Source organism: Cebidichthys violaceus, unplaced genomic scaffold (assembly GCF_023349555.1).
Source record: "Cebidichthys violaceus isolate CVI_PGR_0920_01 unplaced genomic scaffold, fCebVio1.0.p SCAF_3, whole genome shotgun sequence".
Lineage (NCBI taxonomy): Eukaryota > Metazoa > Chordata > Actinopteri > Perciformes > Stichaeidae > Cebidichthys > Cebidichthys violaceus.
The window spans coordinates 10,211,905-10,231,049 of NW_027176483.1; the positions used below are offsets into that span (position 1 = coordinate 10,211,905).

The 19,145-nt window shown below is 38.9% G+C and overlaps 4 protein-coding genes across 7 annotated transcripts; 2 read left to right on the forward strand and 2 right to left on the reverse strand.

The window, feature by feature from the left end:
* Positions 1 to 1,000: 1,000 nt before the first annotated feature.
* On the forward strand, positions 1,001 to 5,115 carry rcn2 (reticulocalbin 2). 2 transcript variants are annotated; one of them, XM_068723364.1, is made up of 8 exons: positions 1,001 to 1,063; positions 1,567 to 1,707; positions 1,814 to 1,916; positions 2,005 to 2,201; positions 2,295 to 2,408; positions 2,518 to 2,611; positions 2,723 to 2,862; positions 3,806 to 5,115. In XM_068723364.1, the coding sequence occupies exons 2-8, from the start codon at positions 1,567 to 1,569 to the stop codon at positions 3,947 to 3,949; spliced, it is 933 nt and encodes a 310-aa protein (XP_068579465.1). In that variant the 5' UTR covers positions 1,001 to 1,063; the 3' UTR covers positions 3,950 to 5,115. The 2 variants fall into 2 exon arrangements, with proteins under 2 accessions (XP_068579465.1, XP_068579467.1); XM_068723366.1 differs by lacking the exon at positions 1,001 to 1,063 and adding an exon at positions 1,381 to 1,450.
* Positions 4,693 to 12,300, forward strand: pstpip1a (proline-serine-threonine phosphatase interacting protein 1a). 3 transcript variants are annotated; one of them, XM_068723361.1, is made up of 15 exons: positions 4,693 to 4,782; positions 6,028 to 6,128; positions 6,220 to 6,294; positions 6,437 to 6,471; positions 6,565 to 6,671; positions 6,794 to 6,856; positions 7,344 to 7,448; positions 8,760 to 8,805; positions 9,026 to 9,105; positions 9,693 to 9,791; positions 9,898 to 9,994; positions 10,197 to 10,284; positions 10,398 to 10,474; positions 11,040 to 11,137; positions 11,228 to 12,300. In XM_068723361.1, the coding sequence occupies exons 1-15, from the start codon at positions 4,753 to 4,755 to the stop codon at positions 11,357 to 11,359; spliced, it is 1,233 nt and encodes a 410-aa protein (XP_068579462.1). In that variant the 5' UTR covers positions 4,693 to 4,752; the 3' UTR covers positions 11,360 to 12,300. The 3 variants fall into 3 exon arrangements, with proteins under 3 accessions (XP_068579462.1, XP_068579463.1, XP_068579464.1); XM_068723362.1 differs by having other exon boundaries at positions 11,043 to 11,137; XM_068723363.1 differs by lacking the exon at positions 4,693 to 4,782 and having other exon boundaries at positions 6,039 to 6,128; positions 6,220 to 6,298.
* Positions 12,301 to 12,356: 56 nt separating this feature from the next.
* Positions 12,357 to 16,326, reverse strand: tspan3a (tetraspanin 3a). Its single transcript, XM_068723367.1, has 7 exons — positions 16,142 to 16,326; positions 15,115 to 15,306; positions 14,862 to 14,936; positions 14,564 to 14,665; positions 14,272 to 14,424; positions 14,082 to 14,165; positions 12,357 to 13,094 (listed from the first exon to the last, which is right to left on the reverse strand). Exons 1-7 carry the CDS (start codon positions 16,202 to 16,204, stop codon positions 13,002 to 13,004), a joined length of 762 nt encoding a protein of 253 aa, XP_068579468.1. The 5' UTR covers positions 16,205 to 16,326; the 3' UTR covers positions 12,357 to 13,001.
* A 1,088-nt stretch (positions 16,327 to 17,414) lies between these two features.
* On the reverse strand, positions 17,415 to 18,248 carry ch25hl1.2 (cholesterol 25-hydroxylase like 1, tandem duplicate 2). Its single transcript, XM_068724203.1, has one exon. It carries the CDS (start codon positions 18,246 to 18,248, stop codon positions 17,415 to 17,417), a length of 834 nt encoding a protein of 277 aa, XP_068580304.1.
* Between the last annotated feature and the right edge of the window lie 897 nt (positions 18,249 to 19,145).

A 19,145-nucleotide genomic window follows, 5' to 3' on the forward strand; every position in this document is an offset into this window, starting at 1 on the left:
TGTCTATATTCCAGTACATTGTTTTTTTTATTGTGTGTTAAGTACACTGAGAGTCACTGCAAACCAGGTACCATTTCCTTATAAGCCGAAACATACTTACATTACAGCTAATTCTGATCTAATTGTATAAATGGATTAACTAATTCTCTTGTACAATAGAAAAATGACATGAATTGTTGTAAAACTAGTTTGCTTATTTGTTCTGTAGAGCAATAACAAAGATTAGTGAAGCCTCTTTTACTTATGTGTGCCACATTTGTGGTACAAATTATCAGAAGGTATAAGGTGTGCCTGAACTAGGACCACAATTAAAAGCAGATTTCAAACCCTATTAAATCAGGCCTTCCTCTAAATTTGTATATGCATATATGTGTTCATTTGTATTCTTATATTCTATTTTAAATGTAGGACTGCCAAAATGTACACCGAAAAGTCCGAGAAAGTTCGAGAAAAGCTGTTTGAGAGTTAGCTACAAAAAACTTCCAGAGGAAAGGGTATATCTAGCAATCCAACACCTAAAAATGACTAAATACACTCATATTAATTCAGAGACAAACTCTCAGTGTCCACATTTTATTTTGTCTGGCCCTATCTGTACACAAACTTAACAATGTCATTCAGATAACTCCTTAAACATGTAACGTTGTTACTAGCCTGCTAACATCTAGTTGGAGAGAATTACATTGGTCAACTGTGTAAACCCTAAAGTTAACGCAAATTCTTACTCAGGCCTGACAAAGTTATTAAAAATCTTTTCTCATTCATCCAGACTATTGCCCCTTTCCTCTGTACAAAGGTGCCGCTGCTCTAGGGCCACCAAGCTGAAACATATTTTGGAAAGACACATTTTTGTACATTTTGATTTATCTTTGTGCTAGTCTTGACAGTTCTGTAAGCACGACATCCTAAATTAATCAATCCTATTAAATTACCAAAACGAGTTTGACATACACCAGAATAACAACACGTTTACTTTGAAATGTGTGGCCGGAAGTACACGTCTCCTCTAGGGTGAATAACATTCGCGTCAACACTTGAGCAGAGGAGTTTAAAAAAATCAAATGTAAGTTCAATGACGATCATAACAGCGCCTTCCATTTTTCTTATTTGTCAGCCTTGACGTAGTTACTTCTTGATTGTTGACTTGTGTGCGTTGTCTTTAACTGGGTCTATTATTTTGGTTAACGCTGCTGATTTTGTCCTCGATTCTGCCTGTTGGTAAACCTGTCTCCTCGAATATAAACTGGAGTTAATGAAAACAACGGTAGACAATAACTAGTATTTCTACCATACTTTCAGCCTCTTTGTCCCCCCAATCTCTCTCTACCTTATACGCACGTGTCCCTGGTAGATTTAGCAGGTTTCATCCAAAATCCATGGTTTCATCATCATGCAGGACGAGGCTCACGCACATACAGTTTAGTGTGAACTTCCACCAGCTGACCACAAGGTCGCACAGTTGCATTGCAACTAGAAAACTGTCTTGGAAACTAATTAATTGTACTTTAGTGGTGTTTTCAATTCACACGCTGTTATACAATGTTATATAATTGTGTTATTCAACAGATGGCATCCTCTGCATTGTTGGTAATGCTGGTACTTCAGTTTGGATTTGGACAAGGCTCTCAGAAACATCTCCATGAAGATCATTATATTGGTCAGCAGCACAACCCTGAACATGACTTGGACATCCTGCTGGGAGATGAGGTTTGTAAATATTCCTTACTCATTTTCTTTTTGCTCTTCAGCCAAATTTCTAATCTTCATTCATCACCTTCTCACTCTTCTTTCTAATTACCTCATGCACTTCTAGGACACAGAGGAGATAAAGAAACTTAGCCCAGCAGAACAGAAGGAAAAGATGATGGAAATTGTCAAGCGGATTGATACAAATGCTGACAATCTGCTAAATGCAGGTAAGTTGATGTCTCTCTCAACATTTATAAAGAAAGCAAAGACAAAGATGAAAAGGTCATACTCAGTCTGCTGTGTTTTTGTTAACAGAGGAGATCACGCTATGGATTCAGCACGTCTACAGAAAATATGCTCTGGACGACACAAAGGAGCGGTTCCCCGAGTTTGACACTGACAAAGATGGTGTTGTAACATGGGAGGAATACAACACGGTCGCTTATGACCAGCTCATTAGTTTTGATGACGACGCTGTTCTGGAGGATCCAGAGCAAGAGTCCCTCAGAGACGTTGGTATACTTTAATTGTCCTGTTAAGAATCCCATTGAAACCACAGCCTGATTTATCTGTAGTAACGTAACATTGGCACATATCCCCATTAGCTCCACCTGAAGGAGAGGAGACGCTTTGACTTTGCTGATCTGGACGGCTCATCCGGGCTTAATGTGACAGAGTTTCTTTCCTTCACCCACCCGTCTGAAGTGGATCACATGGCTGTAAGACGAGCTCAGACTCCTGCAAAACCTGATATGATCATGCATTATATGAGTGCCCTTCATATTTCATCTTAAAATGTAATCATTTACCCTTTTTCCCCCCTAATAGGATTTTGCCATTGAAGATGTGTTAAATGAATATGACACCGATAAAGATGGACTCATCAATCTGAATGAATTTATTGGAGATGTTCGTGGTGAAGGTAAGACAACATAGATTATTTTAAAACATAGAAGGATCTGTTTGTTGTTTGTTTCTTCTGCTATGCCTAATTTTCATCCCAAGTGTTAACACTTCATTTTGTTGTTGCCAGAGGATTCCCCTTCACAGTGGGAGATTGAAGAAACAGTGCGGTTTAAAGACCTCTATGATCAAGATAAGGATGGCAAGTTGAATCGAGACGAGCAGCTCCGCTGGGTTGCCCCCAATAGCTACGGCTCGGCAAGAGAAGAGGTAAGACTCAACTGATCCAACTTGTAGACTTAGAGAGACAGCGAGTGAGATTACTGACAGTGGCAAGTGTCAGTCAGGTGTCAGGACAGCGGCACTCGTTCGGCACCCGTCAAGCAAGCGGCCGAGCTGAGCAGGCGGAGCTACATTTTCTGAGAACACCCATTGTTGTTACAGGTCAGCTGCCATAAACTAGTTCTATTATTTTAGTTAAGTCACCTGAGCCACCTGTTCTTTATACATCCTAAAAAGAGTAACGTTGTACTTTTTTGTTTCTCATTCATTTTATTTAAGTATAATTCCGGGAGGTGTCACTAGTTGTCAGACCATTGCCACTAGTCAGAGGACTGACACTAGTCAGACGATTGCCACTAGGTGTCAGACGATTGCCACTAGTCAGAGGCAATTGTCTGACAACTAGTTGCAGTTCCGTGACAAATGGTGGCACTCCTGTGACAACTATTGGCACTGGCAGCTCGTGGCACCTGACACCTACATTTAAGGAGAGGATGAGTGGAGATATTTTCCGACTTGTATAAGCACTTGTCAGTGTCAGCTGGCACTCTGCAGATGTTTAGATACCACGAAAAAGTGAAAAATAAACACAACAAAGTGAAAAACTTTAGTAAAGACTGTTTGTCTTGTTCCTATTTGTTTCAAAACGGCCTAAATTGTAATGTTGTTAGCGGAAGTATTTCAAAAAAATTAATTTCAAAATAAAGTTGAACCTTGTTGCTCAACACAGGTATACAGTTTTAAGCCAGCTACATAGATCCTGCCCCTGTGACTCCAGTGCCACAAGGAGGATCTCGGGGCCTTGCAGGAGATTTAGTTGCCATAATAGATTGATATTGCTTGGTAGGATTATATATAATTTATTTTTACATTGGAATGGCAACATAACCACTGAATTCTTTTCCTTGTTTTGCTCTCATGTCATTAACAGGCTCTTCACCTCATCAAGGAAATGGACCAAGATGGAGACGGGCAGATCTCAAAGGGGGAAGTCTTGAAAAATCAAGAAACATTCATGAACAGTGAAGTGACAGACTATGGCCGACAGCTGCATGCGTTACATGATGAACTATAACTATACTTTATGTTCTTGTTTTCTCATTTGTTTCCATGAAGATTTAATGTTGTTTATTACCTTGTACTTTGACGTTAGTCATGGGATTTACGTCATGGTTGATCTTATCCGTCAACAAGCGTTTGCAGTATTGAATGACATGGACAAAATAACATGAAAAGATAAATGACAACACCAGCATAACACAGCACAGGGTTCCCACATTGCCTGGAAACAAGTTTTCAGTCATGGAAAACATGTGGAAAATGAGAGAAAAAGTAAAATGTCCTTCAAAAATATTTCAACATTCTCCTATTTCCCTTTAGCTGACAATGAACTACTACTTTATCTATCAGAGCTCCCCAAAACGGACAACATTGCAATCTGAAGGGGCTAAATTATGTTCAGGATCATTTCAACGGTTAAATGGTAGTTTATGCAATACACATACTCCTAAAGAACAGGGAGGTCCAACTGGTAATATGATTGTACCACTTTTTAAGTGGTACAATCATAAGTTGAGTTTGTTTTTATTACACTTGTACAACAGTTTTGTTGACCTGTAGCTGTATATCATCATGAGTTTTCCTTTCACACATGCGAGTATCAGTCCAGTTGTGTTAACCACTGACATGTTGCAGCTCTTCCTCATTTGAATAAAAATGAGTAAGTGAGTGAGTGTTGCCGTTAGAGGTCTGTTTCCTGAATGTGTCATGATCCGTTTCACTTGCATCAAGCAACAGCCTGATACACTGCTGGGCATTATAAAGTGACTTAAAGTTGTGTGGATTCTCCAACAGGGACTATTTTTAACCACTGGCAAGATGTCGTTACTATTTAAAGATGCCTTTTGGGTGAGTTAGTGGGAAGCTACTTATCCATGCTTTGTCATGTCGTGTTGTTTTATCTTATTACTGAGCTGTGAAGTCAGTGTTGTATTCAGTGTGTTCAACAGAGTTTTGAGGTAATTTATGTTGTGTACCTTTCCACTTCTTCTGTATTTGTGCTTCTCAGTATCCATGCTACCATTCACTAGTAATGTATGACGTTAGCCTGTCTTTGACTACAGTTAGCTTAACACTTTGTCTTTAGACTTCTGATCTGCTTTGATTTCTTTCCTTTTTCTCATTTTGAAACTCACTGAACAGGTGAATTGTTGCTTGGATTAAAACATTAACTTTCTTTTATATATGCAGTCTTGATATGCATTACAATTGTTTTCTTATCTCTGGGTTGTGTACAGTTTCTATCTAAAATCAGGTGTGGCACACAAACTAAACAGCTCTTTCTCAGTACAACTTTCTTAAATAGTGCTTTGTCGTTAACCGTGTGTTCTGTAGAGTTATTGAGAGTTTCCTGTTAATTGAGCTAATCTCATCTCTCTTTTGTGCCTTTGGTCTTCTGACAATGTCTTTGCAGAACTGTACAGAGCACCTGTTAACAGACCAGAACTCAAAATGATCATGAAACTCAGTACAAGCCTCTTTATCATAACTGTAAGCAAAGCATCAGGAACTGGTCAGTCAGAAACAACCGGTCAGACAACTGGTCAGTGTAACTCTAGTGTAGCTTCAGTTCACATTATGAAGTTGTGTGCTTCCCTTTTCCTCTTTACTATCATCCTGCTATCAGTAATGTCAAATGTAACCCAGCTACAATACCAATGAACATCAGAGATTGTTACACCAGTAATTATACTTCCACATTATTTAAAATTCAGCAAAGTAAGAATACTTTTACATGAGAGTGGGTTCTCCCACTTGGTTGCTTTCCATTCAGACCTCAGCAAGAACACATTACAATTTCCATTCTTGATGAGAAACCACCTACGTGTAAAAATCTCACAAGTCATCAAAGTGAAAGGTGCTATTGAGTATCGTCAGCTATTGGCTAACGGTGATCAGTGAGGTTTCTTAAATACTGAGCAATAAAGAAACTGTAATATTTTATTTCCAATGGACACAAAACATTCAGTAAAACAGCATTTATTTAGACTTTTATTCCTAAATGTATCATGTGTTAAAACTGAGCTATCCCTGTGAACATTGTACCTTATCACTGACAGTATGAGAATCATGGTTTGGTATTCATGGTTCCAGGGAGTGGACTTCATCGGTAATACTGGGTATGAGACTCTCAGTCTGAAACTTAATGATGGGCGACGGACATGCAAAGACATGGAGGAGCTCTTGAAAATGAGGTGGGCTCACACATTTCTGATGAAGTGTACTTGATGAATCATTGACGGCAGTGTAATGTGGTTAAGCTCTGTTGTACTATTGTCTATGTAGGGCATCAGCAGAGGAAAAATATGGCAAGGAACTGGTCACAATCGCCCGCAAGGCTGGAGGTTTATATGAGATCTGGTAGGTATGTGTGTGCATTTGAGCATTGATGCCCTCATCATACATCTAAGTCTGCCTAAGCAATACATTTGTTCTGCACCATATGGACTATTGCATGAAAAGATGCATGACATGTCATTCATTATTCATTTTGTTTTCACAGCACTTTGAGAAAGTCTTTTGATGAAATGAAAACACGTAAGCACAGGATATATTTCCTCCATTATTTTTCTTGTGCACTTCATACATGTCTCCATCAGTTTTTACCTGTATGTTTTGGTGTTTTTTCAGAAATTGAAAATGTAGGAAACTTGCACATTCAGCTATCTGCATCGCTAAAGGAGGAGGTGAAGAGAATGGAGCAGTTCAGAGAGCGACAGAAAGAACAGAGAAAAAAGGTACCAACGATGAGCTTTTTCCTTCTCATTTGCACAGGAAATGTAAAAAGAGTTGCCTCTCAGTGTGGTTTTCTGATGACGTTGATGCTTTTTAAAGTAACATTATGTTCCTCACTTATTAGTTTGAAGTCATCATGGAGAAGGTCCAGAAGACAAAAGTCTCTCTCTTCAAGAAAACAATAGATGTAAGAACAATTTATATTATCATGATGATCTATGATTAGACCTCATGTGTGTGGGAAGGCCTTGTAAATGACAGTTTTACAGAGATTTCAGTTTCCTGTTTGTATAATTGTGGCAGTAGTAAACTGTATCTTTTAGTGCAGCTACATATTGCTTGTATGAGCAAGAAAAGTGCATTCTGAAGAGACTTCAGCAGAGAAGTATTGTCGCCTATATTTAAGATGAACATAAGAGGAAGAGGGTTTCGCAAGATAGGTCAATGTCAGTCATAACTCACTGGTGTAATGGGCAAATTAAGGAGCTTAAGCTCATACCCCTCTCCAATCAAAAGAAGGAAGTGAGGTCTTACTTGCTGCACATTGATGTTCCTTCAGATACATGGCACGTCTTAGTTGACTGAACCCCCTTCCTGTCGAGGGTTCAGAAAGCACTGATGATCAAAGCATGGGTGTTATAGTTTCATATGGTTTCTGTTCTGTTTCCCTCTAGTCTAAAAAGTCCTATGAGCAGCGCTGCAGGGAGGCAGATGAGGCAGAGCAAACTGCTGAGAAGATGACCAACGCTCCCACAGCTACTCCCAAACAGATCGACAAGGTAAATCTGAACTGTATGACTCATTAAAGGTCCAGTTCAGAAATGAAAAGCTAGGCTTGACTCTTTAAAAGGATCAGTGCTGGGTTTTTTTTACCAATGAATCTCTAAAGACCCCCAGAGATGTTTTAAGATATTTAAAAATGCTCTGATATGGTTTTTCCACAACATTTTCAATTCCCCAGTTACACAACCTTTCATGTGACATCTACTCCTCCCTTCTTGAAAATAATCTATATGCAAATAGTGTTCATTTCAATAATTCAACTACTGGACACAAGATGTCTCTGACTTCACTGCTATTCTCAGTGTAAAAAGTATGTGCCCTGGAGGTTTTAAGCTTACAGATCACACTTGTGTAAGCCGTGATTAATTTCCAGACTTGTTGTGATGTCACCAAATCCTGCTTGTGCGTACATGTCTGAAACTGAGATTTAAGGTGAATAAAGAGATACTTTCCCCCTCAGCAGATTAATTTGATTAATACAGTATTCTACACAGGGATGGTCAAACATCCGACTAAAGTAACATGTCCTCCACCAGTCGAGACATCAATGGGCTGTACAAACAAGCGGCGATGTATGCAGGCAATCGGCTTGAAATCGTCATATAAAACATTTCATATCTTGTGGACAACACAGACACGCTTATTGACTCACATATGCACGCACACATGCGGCTGATAGCATGATTATATTGGTGGAGATAATAAGAACGTCTCATTCTTTGGATTTTTCACACAAGGGCCTGATCCCTCATTTTTAAACACTGTAAACATTTATGTATTTGTGTCTCTGTAAAAATAGTTTTTAGTTACAAGACAAGAAATATGAAAATGTTGTTACTATAGTTTGGACATTGCACTGACATTGTCCGTGTGCTTTTAATGTTTTTTGTCTATCATAACTGTCATTGGTATTTGAGAGTATACTGGGCACCTCACAAACAAGGTGTGGTATTAACAAATGCTAGCATTAAATGTAATTATATTTTCAATACTTTTTACCACGGAGAAGAATGTATATTTAAAATGAAGTGCAACAAGAGATAGTTTCTCAAACAGCACTGCCAGTTATTACACAGTTACTCGACAACACTGACACCGACTGGGAAATTCAATTGTCTTTGCCCTTGCCTTTATTATTTAATACAGTCATTTATCAGCTGTGACTTCCTGTTCTCATTTAGAACGTAATTTTTAAAGATTATTTTAAAGCACCTATGCAATAAACTTTATATCTTTTTATTGGGGAAACTACAGGTTTACAGATATAAAATAAGCGTGTCATTTTGTATTATTTTGTATTTTTTCAGATGAACAACAAATCTAAACAGTGCAGAGAAGCCGCAGTGGAGGCTGGTAAGGACAGATAACAGTACTTTTGTCATTTCATGTAGGAACCCTCTATGGTTTAACATTTATTTTGAGGATGCTGGTTATTTACTTCCCTTTTCATTGAGGACTCCAGAAACAGAGTTAGATGCAGTATATAGATAAATCTCAAAGTTTATTAAAGTGTTATAGAAAATCTTCATTTATTTATTTATTTTTTACAATGAATTCTTGAACTTGTCTTTAGAGAAACAGTACATGTCAAACATTGAACAGCTTGACAAGACTCGCCAAGAGTGGGAATCAACACACATCAACACATGTGAGGTAAAGTATAACACTAGAAGCTGTATTTCTCCTCTCACTGGATTTATAAAGGTAGGCATGCAAATTACAGCATGATGCATTTCAAAATGTACAGACTTAGACCAAGAGTGGCAATACCCAAGGCCTGTTTTGTCAATGAGGATGTACGATACTTCCTTTTAGCAGACTATAAAGTGAGTCATTAATCTGCAAAACTTTGTCCCGGCAACAAAGCCTTCCTAGATATAACAAATCTAAGGCAGCCATTCAACTACCTTATTCATCCCTATGTAAAAAGGTCAGTTGTCAGTATCAGTTTGAAACACAGGACAATACACATACACACAAGAAACCAAGAAGAAGAACATGAAACAAAGTTAAAATGATACATTTAAAACTATGAAGCATTAAAAAGCACCCAAATGATCTGAGTTGACAGATCACACAGATACCAGAAACCATGCTGGATGCTTTTGTTGTGCAAGAGGTTGCCAATTGCATCAATATATTTCAGAAGTGTACGTACAGCACTGTATATTGTTGTAAATGTACCGTGCTTCAATGTTTTCTATATTATTTATTATTTTTGTAATCATTTTGTTTTGCAGGTGTTTCAGCAGCAGGAGGAGGACCGCCTGAGCGTGCTAAGGAATGCTTTGTGGGTGCACTGTAACCATTTATCAATGCAGAGTGTAAAAGATGATGAGGTTTGTGCAGCTGTTCTCACACATCTGTATGGTATAGACTTTCAGCAAGCCCTTCCAATATTCTGTACTGTTTATTCAAAACTCACTGTGCAAACTGCTCTTTCAGTGTTACGAGGTTGTGAGGGAAACACTGGAAAAGTGTGACATCATTGGTGACATTACCAGCTTTGTGAAGATGAAAAGCACCGGCTCGACTCCCTCAGGTAAACACCCGCACTGTGGCTTTTTCCTGATTTGGATTTGAATATGCTCCAAGGTGGAAATTTTAATATTATCTCTCAGCTGCTGCTGAAACACACAAGAACATGTTTGACTCCTTTTGAAACAGGTGATTGATTGTTTGTAACAAGTCATCGCCCCTGAAGTATTAGTTTTTTAAATTGAATTTCAATGGTTCTTCCACAGCTCCAATTGAATACCAAAGTTACTACGAGAGGGATGCTGCAGATGGCAGAAATGGCAGTGCTGGATTTGTAGGAGGAGTGATGAAAAGGTCAGAAATACACAATGTAAAGCTTTTACACAATTCAAAATGGATGATGATGACGATGGTTATTTTATTTACTTTGTGTGTATCTCTTATTGAATTCTTTCCCCAAATTGTAGGTTTTCAAATCTTCTGCAGTCGAACTGTTCCAGTGGCTCCAAATTGAGCATCAATGAACCAGTTGCACAACCTACTGGTATAGTACCAAAGTCATTCTGTCAGTAACACTGCAATTTCCAAAATGATGACAGAAATGACTGTGAAAGCCACATTGAGCCTTGCAACACAAGGTGTGGAGCAACTATAAGTTACATACTGTAATTATTATTCTTCACACCAGTGATTCACAACCAGGGGTCCTTGTACTCCAGAGGGAACTTCGGCAGTTACGAGGGCTTATGTGGAAACATTGTGGAGTAGCTCAGCTAATCAAGTTAAGATTTAGACAAAATAAATACATACATATATCTATCTTTCCTATGGCCACACAAGGATTAACAAAAATCATGTGAGGGGTGAAGTATTGTTTTTTGTGTGTGAAACGACAGTATCCACCTTTACATATTAAACAGTCTCAATTAACATCCAGGTTAAAGTCAAAATGAACACATTCGATTTGTGACAGGTGGTGGCGATGAAGGGATACTTGAGATGTTATACTATCACCTTAGTGGCTAGTTTGGGAAGTTGCAAGTTACGAGTGGCTTCACACAGTAAATGAATCAGTGCTGATTATGTCTGAAATCCTTTCAACTCCTCAGCAGAAACATCAGAGGGAGTGTATGCTTCCATACCTGGATGTCAGGGGTCCCAGATGAGCAGTGAGGGGTACACGGTCATATACGACTATGCGGCACAGGTCAGCTTCGACATGAGACACATTCAAATGTTCTAATGCTTGTTCATTTCAAGTGATGACTGTTGACTGAATGTTTCTGTCCTTGTTCAGGGGGATGATGAGCTCTCTGTGTCTGCCGGGGATGTTGTGGTTGTCATAGATCAAGGTGAGGATGGCTGGTGGACGGTGAAAAGAAACGGCTTCACTGGATTGGTCCCAGGCTCTTACCTTGACAAAGTATGAGTTTACCTGACAGCCATATGTAGGACTATGACTACTACAGTCCCTCAAGTAATATTTTGTTCAAGCCTTGCATTTCAAATGGCCTTATATTGAGCTTATTTGTTATTTGTACATATGTGTATGGATACATCATCAAAGCCCCTTTGAGTATTTGAAAATGGGACTGTCACATACAGTAGCACGAGATAGTGTGGAATTATTTGTTGCTATGGCACATATTCATGTTAATTTGCCCTTATTGCTGGTGTGCTGAGTGCTCCTCATACCAGTGACAGCTGGGAGATTACATGATCTGGTGCACAAGGTCTCTGCACGAAGTTTATTCATATACTGTGACCCTCTTGTATACCTGCAGTCTAAATATGAAGCAGAATGCTTTATTTCTGTTGTTGACGTGTATATAATTTCTATGTGTAGTTATAGTTTCTATTCTGAACGTTAATGTTACCAGAACAATTCAAACAGAAGCTGAAATGCAACCAGGCACTATATTTGGGTAATGCGGCTGAGCAGTCTGCTCCCTCTGGTTCAAACGTATCTGGTTACTGAGAAACAGGGGAGACATGACCGAATCAATGTCTATCAAGTAACCAAAGAGGAGGCTATTCACCGCCATTTTAAGTGTGTATCAATTTTCACAATGGTTGTTTGGTGGTCACTAAATGTACTAGAAGTGGATACATCTACAACTCATGATTCTAGGAAGAGCTCATATATAATATCCATGTGTTACATTTTGAGCCCACGGTAACCATGAAACTAGTTTGAAAACAAAAAGCTTCAAAGCATAAAAGATTAGACACAGACCAAAGTATTTGACTAAATATGTGAACCTCTTACACCCCTCTCATGAGAAACACCTGAACATTGACCTCTCTTGTAGACTTGTGAATATGAGCTTTGTCCAGACAGAAATAAAAATTACATTTTGGGAAGCAATATCTCTTTGTATAGAATTTTCAGAGAAATTAAAACAATAAATGACAAAACGCACTCATTTAATTTCAACTTTTCCCCACATTTTATTTACATTCTTGAGTCTTGCTATTGCTACATATCAGCAAATCAAATTCTTAAACTACCAGGACTGCTGAGACAAAAACAAACAAAAACGCTATAGGACAAAGTCTATCTTGAGTTAAGAATGCATTACTACTTGAAAAGCCCCCACACACACACTGAAGGGGATTAAAAAGCTTGAGTCTTAAAAGAAAGATCAGACAAGCCGACGCCAGTTGAGTTACACATTTTACACGCAATAACTTGTCATTAGCTTGGGCTGTGGTGTCCACTATTTCTGGACAGAATACTGCTGCTGAAACGTGAGCTTTCAACCAAAACTGAGCTGTAATAGTAGTAGAATAGTAGTAGTAGTGGAACAGATTTAAACATAAAATACTCAAAGCCATACACGAGGTTGTACGCCCTTGTGCCATCATAAGCATCAGAATGCTTTCTATGTCTCATTTACATTGACCATTTAAGAATTTGGTCTATAGCTTTTTTGGAAAAAAAGGTAAAATATAGAACTTCAATGTGGTTGTTGTTTAAGGTTAGTGTGGTAATATATTATTTTCATGCTCTCAGCGATAACACGTTAGTTCTGAAAGTGTGTGTTATGGCGTGAGAAATGTGTTCTCCTTTATGCATAAGTGCCTCCTGTAATAAGAAGCTCGTAGGCAGGATCTCTGGCTCTGCGGCACAGCACGACGCATGCACACAACATCCCCAGCATCTAGAAGAAAGAGACAGATACATTAGGATTTTTGAAGCGTGAACGCAATCACCAGACCTAAAAAAAACAAATGTGAAGATATAAACATTCTACACCACGGTCACATGAGGAAGACTATGCACAACGCGGCTGTGAAGGCGGACTAGTCGGCGTGATGATGATTTGTGGTCTCATTTAGCCACTTGTTAGCAACCGCCTTTTTTAAAGACACTTGAAGCTTCAAAATTGCCACAAGGGGTATCCAACGTATTTTATATCATAGAACAAAATGTTGAATCTCTTTATCTTGTGTTAATCACAGACCAACTAAATACACATTGACTAATGCTAACTGATTCCTGGGTTTTAGGACTCATTCCTGCAGCACTCTTTCATGAGATGGAAATTAAATAGACCCAAATAATTAAACGAATAGTTAAACATTTTGGGAAATAGACTTATTTGCTTTCTTGCTGAGAGTTAGATGAGAAGATCAATACCACTGTCATGTCTGTATGGTAAACATGTAGCTGGAGCCAGGAGACCGTTAGCTTAGCGTAGCACAATAACTAGAGACTGGGGGATATCAGCTAGCCTGGCTCTGTCCACAGGTAACACAATCCACCTACCAACACCTTTAAAGCTAAATAACACCTTACAATTCACACAAAAGCCAAAGTGTAAAAACAAGCTAAGTGGCTGCTTGCTGTAGGATCATATTTATCAGACAGACACAAGAGAGGTATTGATCTTCTCAATCATGTAGAAAAATGATGTACGTAGTGTTTTTCAATAATACAGCAAGTATCTCTTTGTTATAAAAACAACTGAGGCTAAGGCTGCTGACATTTATGTAATTATTTCAATACTTCTCCTGGGTGCCTGTTGCACAACGTCCTATAGAATCAGAGTAAATGTGGCAACGGTCCAGTTAAAAAAGAGAATACAGGTTGTACAGAAAACAGGTGATGTCCTACAATACAAGGTGTCTTAATTACAGTTACATACCTGGATTGCAGCAAATGTCAGTGCAGTCCAAATGACATACATCATGATCTCCTTCAACTTCTTCACAACCAGAGCTTCACAACCCTACACACACACACACACAATGTTAAAACATACAAAACTAACGAGTCACTCCTCTTTAAAAAGAATAAGAGGTGTGAAAACATGACATATTTAGAGGTTGTTTTACTTCTTGGTAGAGGTCTTCAGGATGAGTGAGGGACCCCGTGCAGCTTCCAAAGTTTGTTTTGCAACAGCTGATGGGTACGCTGTTGTTTTTGGATTCTTCATACCAGTGTGTATTCTGCCAGTCTGAGTAATTGTGGATCCCACAACACTGAAGCTGTAAAAAGGAAAACAATGAAAACTCAAGATTATTTTCAACTACTTGCTCAATCAGCATAAGTCTAACAGAAATACAGAAAGCGAGCAATATTATCATTATATGTGATTTACAGAGGAGACAGGACTTCTGTCCTCACCTGTCTCTGAATGTAGTCGATGGCACGGCTCTGGGCATTGCTGTTGGTGCCATTGTACTCATCATACACTTTCTTGATTGAAACATTAACTTCATTTTCAACCTGCCGATGGTTAAGAAGTGTGAGACTTAACATTTAATCTTAAACAGTAAAAAACAACATGATTGTGAGCACAAAGAGATCAGATTAGGTTATCTATGATTGACAGATTCAGTGATTTAGAAGATCTGCTGGGTTTCAAGTTAAGCAACAAATAAGGCTAAGAAAAACAAACATTGCTGGTTTTGGACTTTCACACCTTTGCTCTGTAAACATATCCGAGAACCACCACAGCCACTTCCGTCATGAAAACCAGCAGGAGAATGACGACAAACTGTGGATCGAATTTCAACATTTAAGACGCAGAGACAACAGACACTTGCATGCATATAAGTAATAGTGAAATGTATGACACTTTGGCATGTTTAAGTTAATGTTTCATAGTTCAACCTTGGTCACTTACTACACAAAGGCTCATCTTTTGCGCCAAACTTATAAACCGGTTTACTGACCGTTGTGAGACCACAGTAGCTCTCTCTCACTGTAGCGCAGCATCCAATGAGCCCAATGATGAAAAGGAGGGCTCCAACTGCAATGATGGTCACCGCTGGGATGAGAGTGTACACATCTTCAAAGAAGTGATCGTAGTCATCGTATGTAATGAAGACATAGGCTCCAACATAACACAGGATACCAGCAGCAGCCTGAGGGGGACAGAAAAAAACGGAAAGCAAATGGTAACACACCACCACACCAAAACATTGCAATAGGTTAAAAAAAGGTATGTGAGTAAGTTGCCACAAACAGTGGTGGAAGCAGTTTTCAGATATTTTACTTCAGTATAGAAAGTATAATAATACTCTATTGCAAGCAAAAGCCATGCATTCAAAATCCTACTGAAGTGAAAGTACACGTGTAGTTTAAAAATAGTACCAAAAGTAAAAAGTTCTAATTATGCAGAATGGCCCATTTCAGAATCATATACATCATATGTATCATATTACTGGATTAAACTTAATGTTAGTGATGTGTACATGACTTTAATGTTACAGCTAAACGCAGAGCTCACTTTAACTACTTTATATACAGATTAACGTATAATAAGACATTGTACTTTATTAGGTGGTGTACATTATGTAATAATAATAATCTACTTCTGCAAATACAAGTAGTAAAAAGTAGCATAAAATGGGAATAGTCGTGTACAGTTCCAGTAACTCAAAATTATAGTTGAGCTGAATGTAACGTCACAGAGATTCCACAACTGCCGACACTGTATATTTAAAGCAGAAGAAAGGGTATTTTTCACTCTAACACGAAATGAAAGGTGCTGCAATTAACAGTGACTTGTTTGCAGTAAATCATTAAAACTAAAATAAATCGTTTGATGTGATGTCTGTCCTACTGTCTTGGCAAACTAATCCCTCCCTGGGTAAACAAAGGTCGCAGCTGACCTGCACACACAGCAGCTAACATAGCTACACACTGCTAGCTAGTGACGCACGTTTCAAAGCGTCCATAAAAAACCTCCAAATTTACCCAAAATATCAGGTTCAGGAAGACCAGGACCGTCTTCGACGACGTGATGCCACACTGCCCCATCTTCACCGCGGTTTGATGCTGAATGTGTGCGTGAAAGTATTGCAGGTTTCTACTCGGACATGTCCCAGCTGCTGCTGCCAACTCCACCACTCATCCCAGCGCTGTGTCACTGGATCGGTCTGTGGGCGCAGCGGAGCGACGCAGCGCCACTGACACAACCACAGTAACCACATCAAAAGCTCCATAAAACAAGTCACTGACCCACATCAAAATGTAGTGGACATTATTGATCTAGTTACCAGAATACGATGCATGCGATATGTTTCTGTAAACTAGTAGCATAGACTATATAATATATTTAGATGTATAGCAATAGGGGTACTTTTATGACATCTAGTGGTGGAAAATGTCCTTTGATTTAGTTGTCCCTTATACAAAAAAATATTTGTGACTGTATCATTACAACCAGTATCACCACTCTGTGATCACTGGTCAGATTACACGACTTAAAGCACACAAGAGACACCGGTGTCACAGTAGAATTCCATTTATAAGGTGATTTATGGTTGAAAAATAAAAGTGAAAACATACTAATCTTCAGTCAGCGATCACTAAATCATCAATGTGCACTTTTTTTGAAAGTACAATGGCTACCCCTGCTATGAATATTCAAAGTGGAAACGTAGTCAAATTATAATGGCCCTTTTGTCCACACAGTCAAATTAAACAAAAAACAACTGAGAGGAAAGAGTGGAAAGTTGTAACATAAGATAGATAGATATACACTGTATTCATCCCCAGGGGGAAATTAGTTTGTAGCAGCAGCAATTTACAGAGTAAAATAAAATATTACCTATGGAAATGCACAATATATACAGTACAATAAAATAACTGAGCAGAAATAATTTTTTAACAAATAGAATAATAAAAATAATTATTAAGCCATGTCCAAAGCTCAGGATCACATTCAAATGAGGAAACCAGACACACTGGGGGCCGTTGAATTCAGGCATTATTTAGATTGTGCATGTAGTTCAAATGATAGGACATTCTAATTATTACTATTTGCTCATTATCATTAAAGCTACAGGAAACATCTTATTATGACAGTGTTGTTTTTAAATGCAATACAACAGGCCTACATCTGTTTGCAAAGGAATATGTAGATTTCTGTCACCCCTTCACATTTTAATACCCACGTGATTTGGAAAAACAAACACAGACACATAAAAGCACAGCTTATGTCTATAGCTGCTATCAGTGTTGCCTTCTATTTCATAGCAGTAGAGAAGCTGAAATCAGCATGCGTGCCAAATATTTTATCCCAGTGGCTAAAGTGTGGCGCAAAATTGGTGTTGGGTTTCTGATGGTGCACATCATGTTTGCTGGGCCCTCCATAGATGCCAAATGGTATCAGGCGTGACGTGGACCAGGGGAAATCATAGCCACAGTGATCCTCAATAGAAACGTAGACATGCAAAACCATGAAGGCCCAGGTGGTGAGTAGGTGACATCTCAGGATCACAGGATTCAGAGTGGTCCAAAAGCCCACAGTGACCAGCTCCCAGCCGCCAAGACACTGAGTGGCTAAAGCAAAGGGAGATGAGTAATTATGATAGATGGCATGGAAAGTGACATACAGCCAGTGGATCTTGTGGTGGAGCAGGTGCCAGATGAAGTACTGGAAGTCAAAGAGCAGGAGGTTGCTTATCACCCCAGCAATCAGCTCAAGCAGGGACGGAGCCCGGTCCGGCAGGTCCACAGGCGGTCTCCATGCCCACTGGGCCACCGACGCTGGGAGCACAAGAAACGCATGGTTGTACAAGGTGACACCTGCACAGTGCAGCAGTTTAGAGGCTGTAGGACGACGGCTAGGTTGCAACTTGAATTGCTGCACCCATGGCCACCTTTCTCCCATGATGTCACAAACAAGAAAAGGAATGCACAAGACAAAGTAGGAAGACACAGTCAGGACAATGGGGAAAAGTGGAGATCTCAAATAGTCTCTGTAGTTGAGCCTCATGCTATCCCACAGACACTGCAGCAAAGAATCGTCTCCTAAGCATCTTATCCAAAAATCTATGCTGATATCTGCAAGATCCATCCTGAAGTAAAAGTAGCAACGTGAATGTCCTACAAATGTCTGAGGGATGTTGACATTCCAGTCAAAATCAGTAGCTATGAGGTAAAGACTTCATCCCATGAGTGTCTCCTTCACTGTGTGGTATCAAGTGACAGCCGGGTGCAGCAATGCAACAAATTATTCATACACCCTGGGTAACTGGAAACAGATGTGATAGGGTTGTTCAGTATGGGAAAATATTTATTATCTACTTATTCTTATTATTTATTCTTGCATTATTCACTCAATCATGTGAAGTAAAAAAGACCAGCGAAGCAAAAGGTGCTTAAAGAGACAGACAAAAAGAACATAACACTTTTCATAACAACAAAAATAGAATGAACATAACACAAAATACAATAGCATATACAAATATATAGTATATGTGGTGTTTATTTGGTGTGCTCGTGTCTACTTAAGTAATACTTTTACTGATGCGGTACAGCTTTTACTAGCATGTCTATTTTAATGCAAACCAAGTGCACAATTTGGACAATATTTTGTGTAAAATATATAAAATGCAAATATTTCTATATATTAAGTGAATATTAGCACTTCAACAGGCCCACATGCTACAGCAGGCCTACTGTAGGTTTACTGTGAGAAAGAAGTGTTGAGAAAAACATCTCACCTCGATTTCCATTTGGTAGCTGTTCTGGAGCTTTTAATCATATCACATGTTTTTAAATCAGGAGAGTTTAACACTTCATGGATGGTCCATGTTGGCTTAATGCTATTATGATCAAAACGTCTAGAACAGCTACTTAATGTTACTTGTGTAGTAAGAATGAACTTTGCACCTCAGCCTTTAAGCCAACATGGGTGATAATATCATAAGCGCTCAGAAAAATGGAAATTCCATTACCACTAAGCAAACTC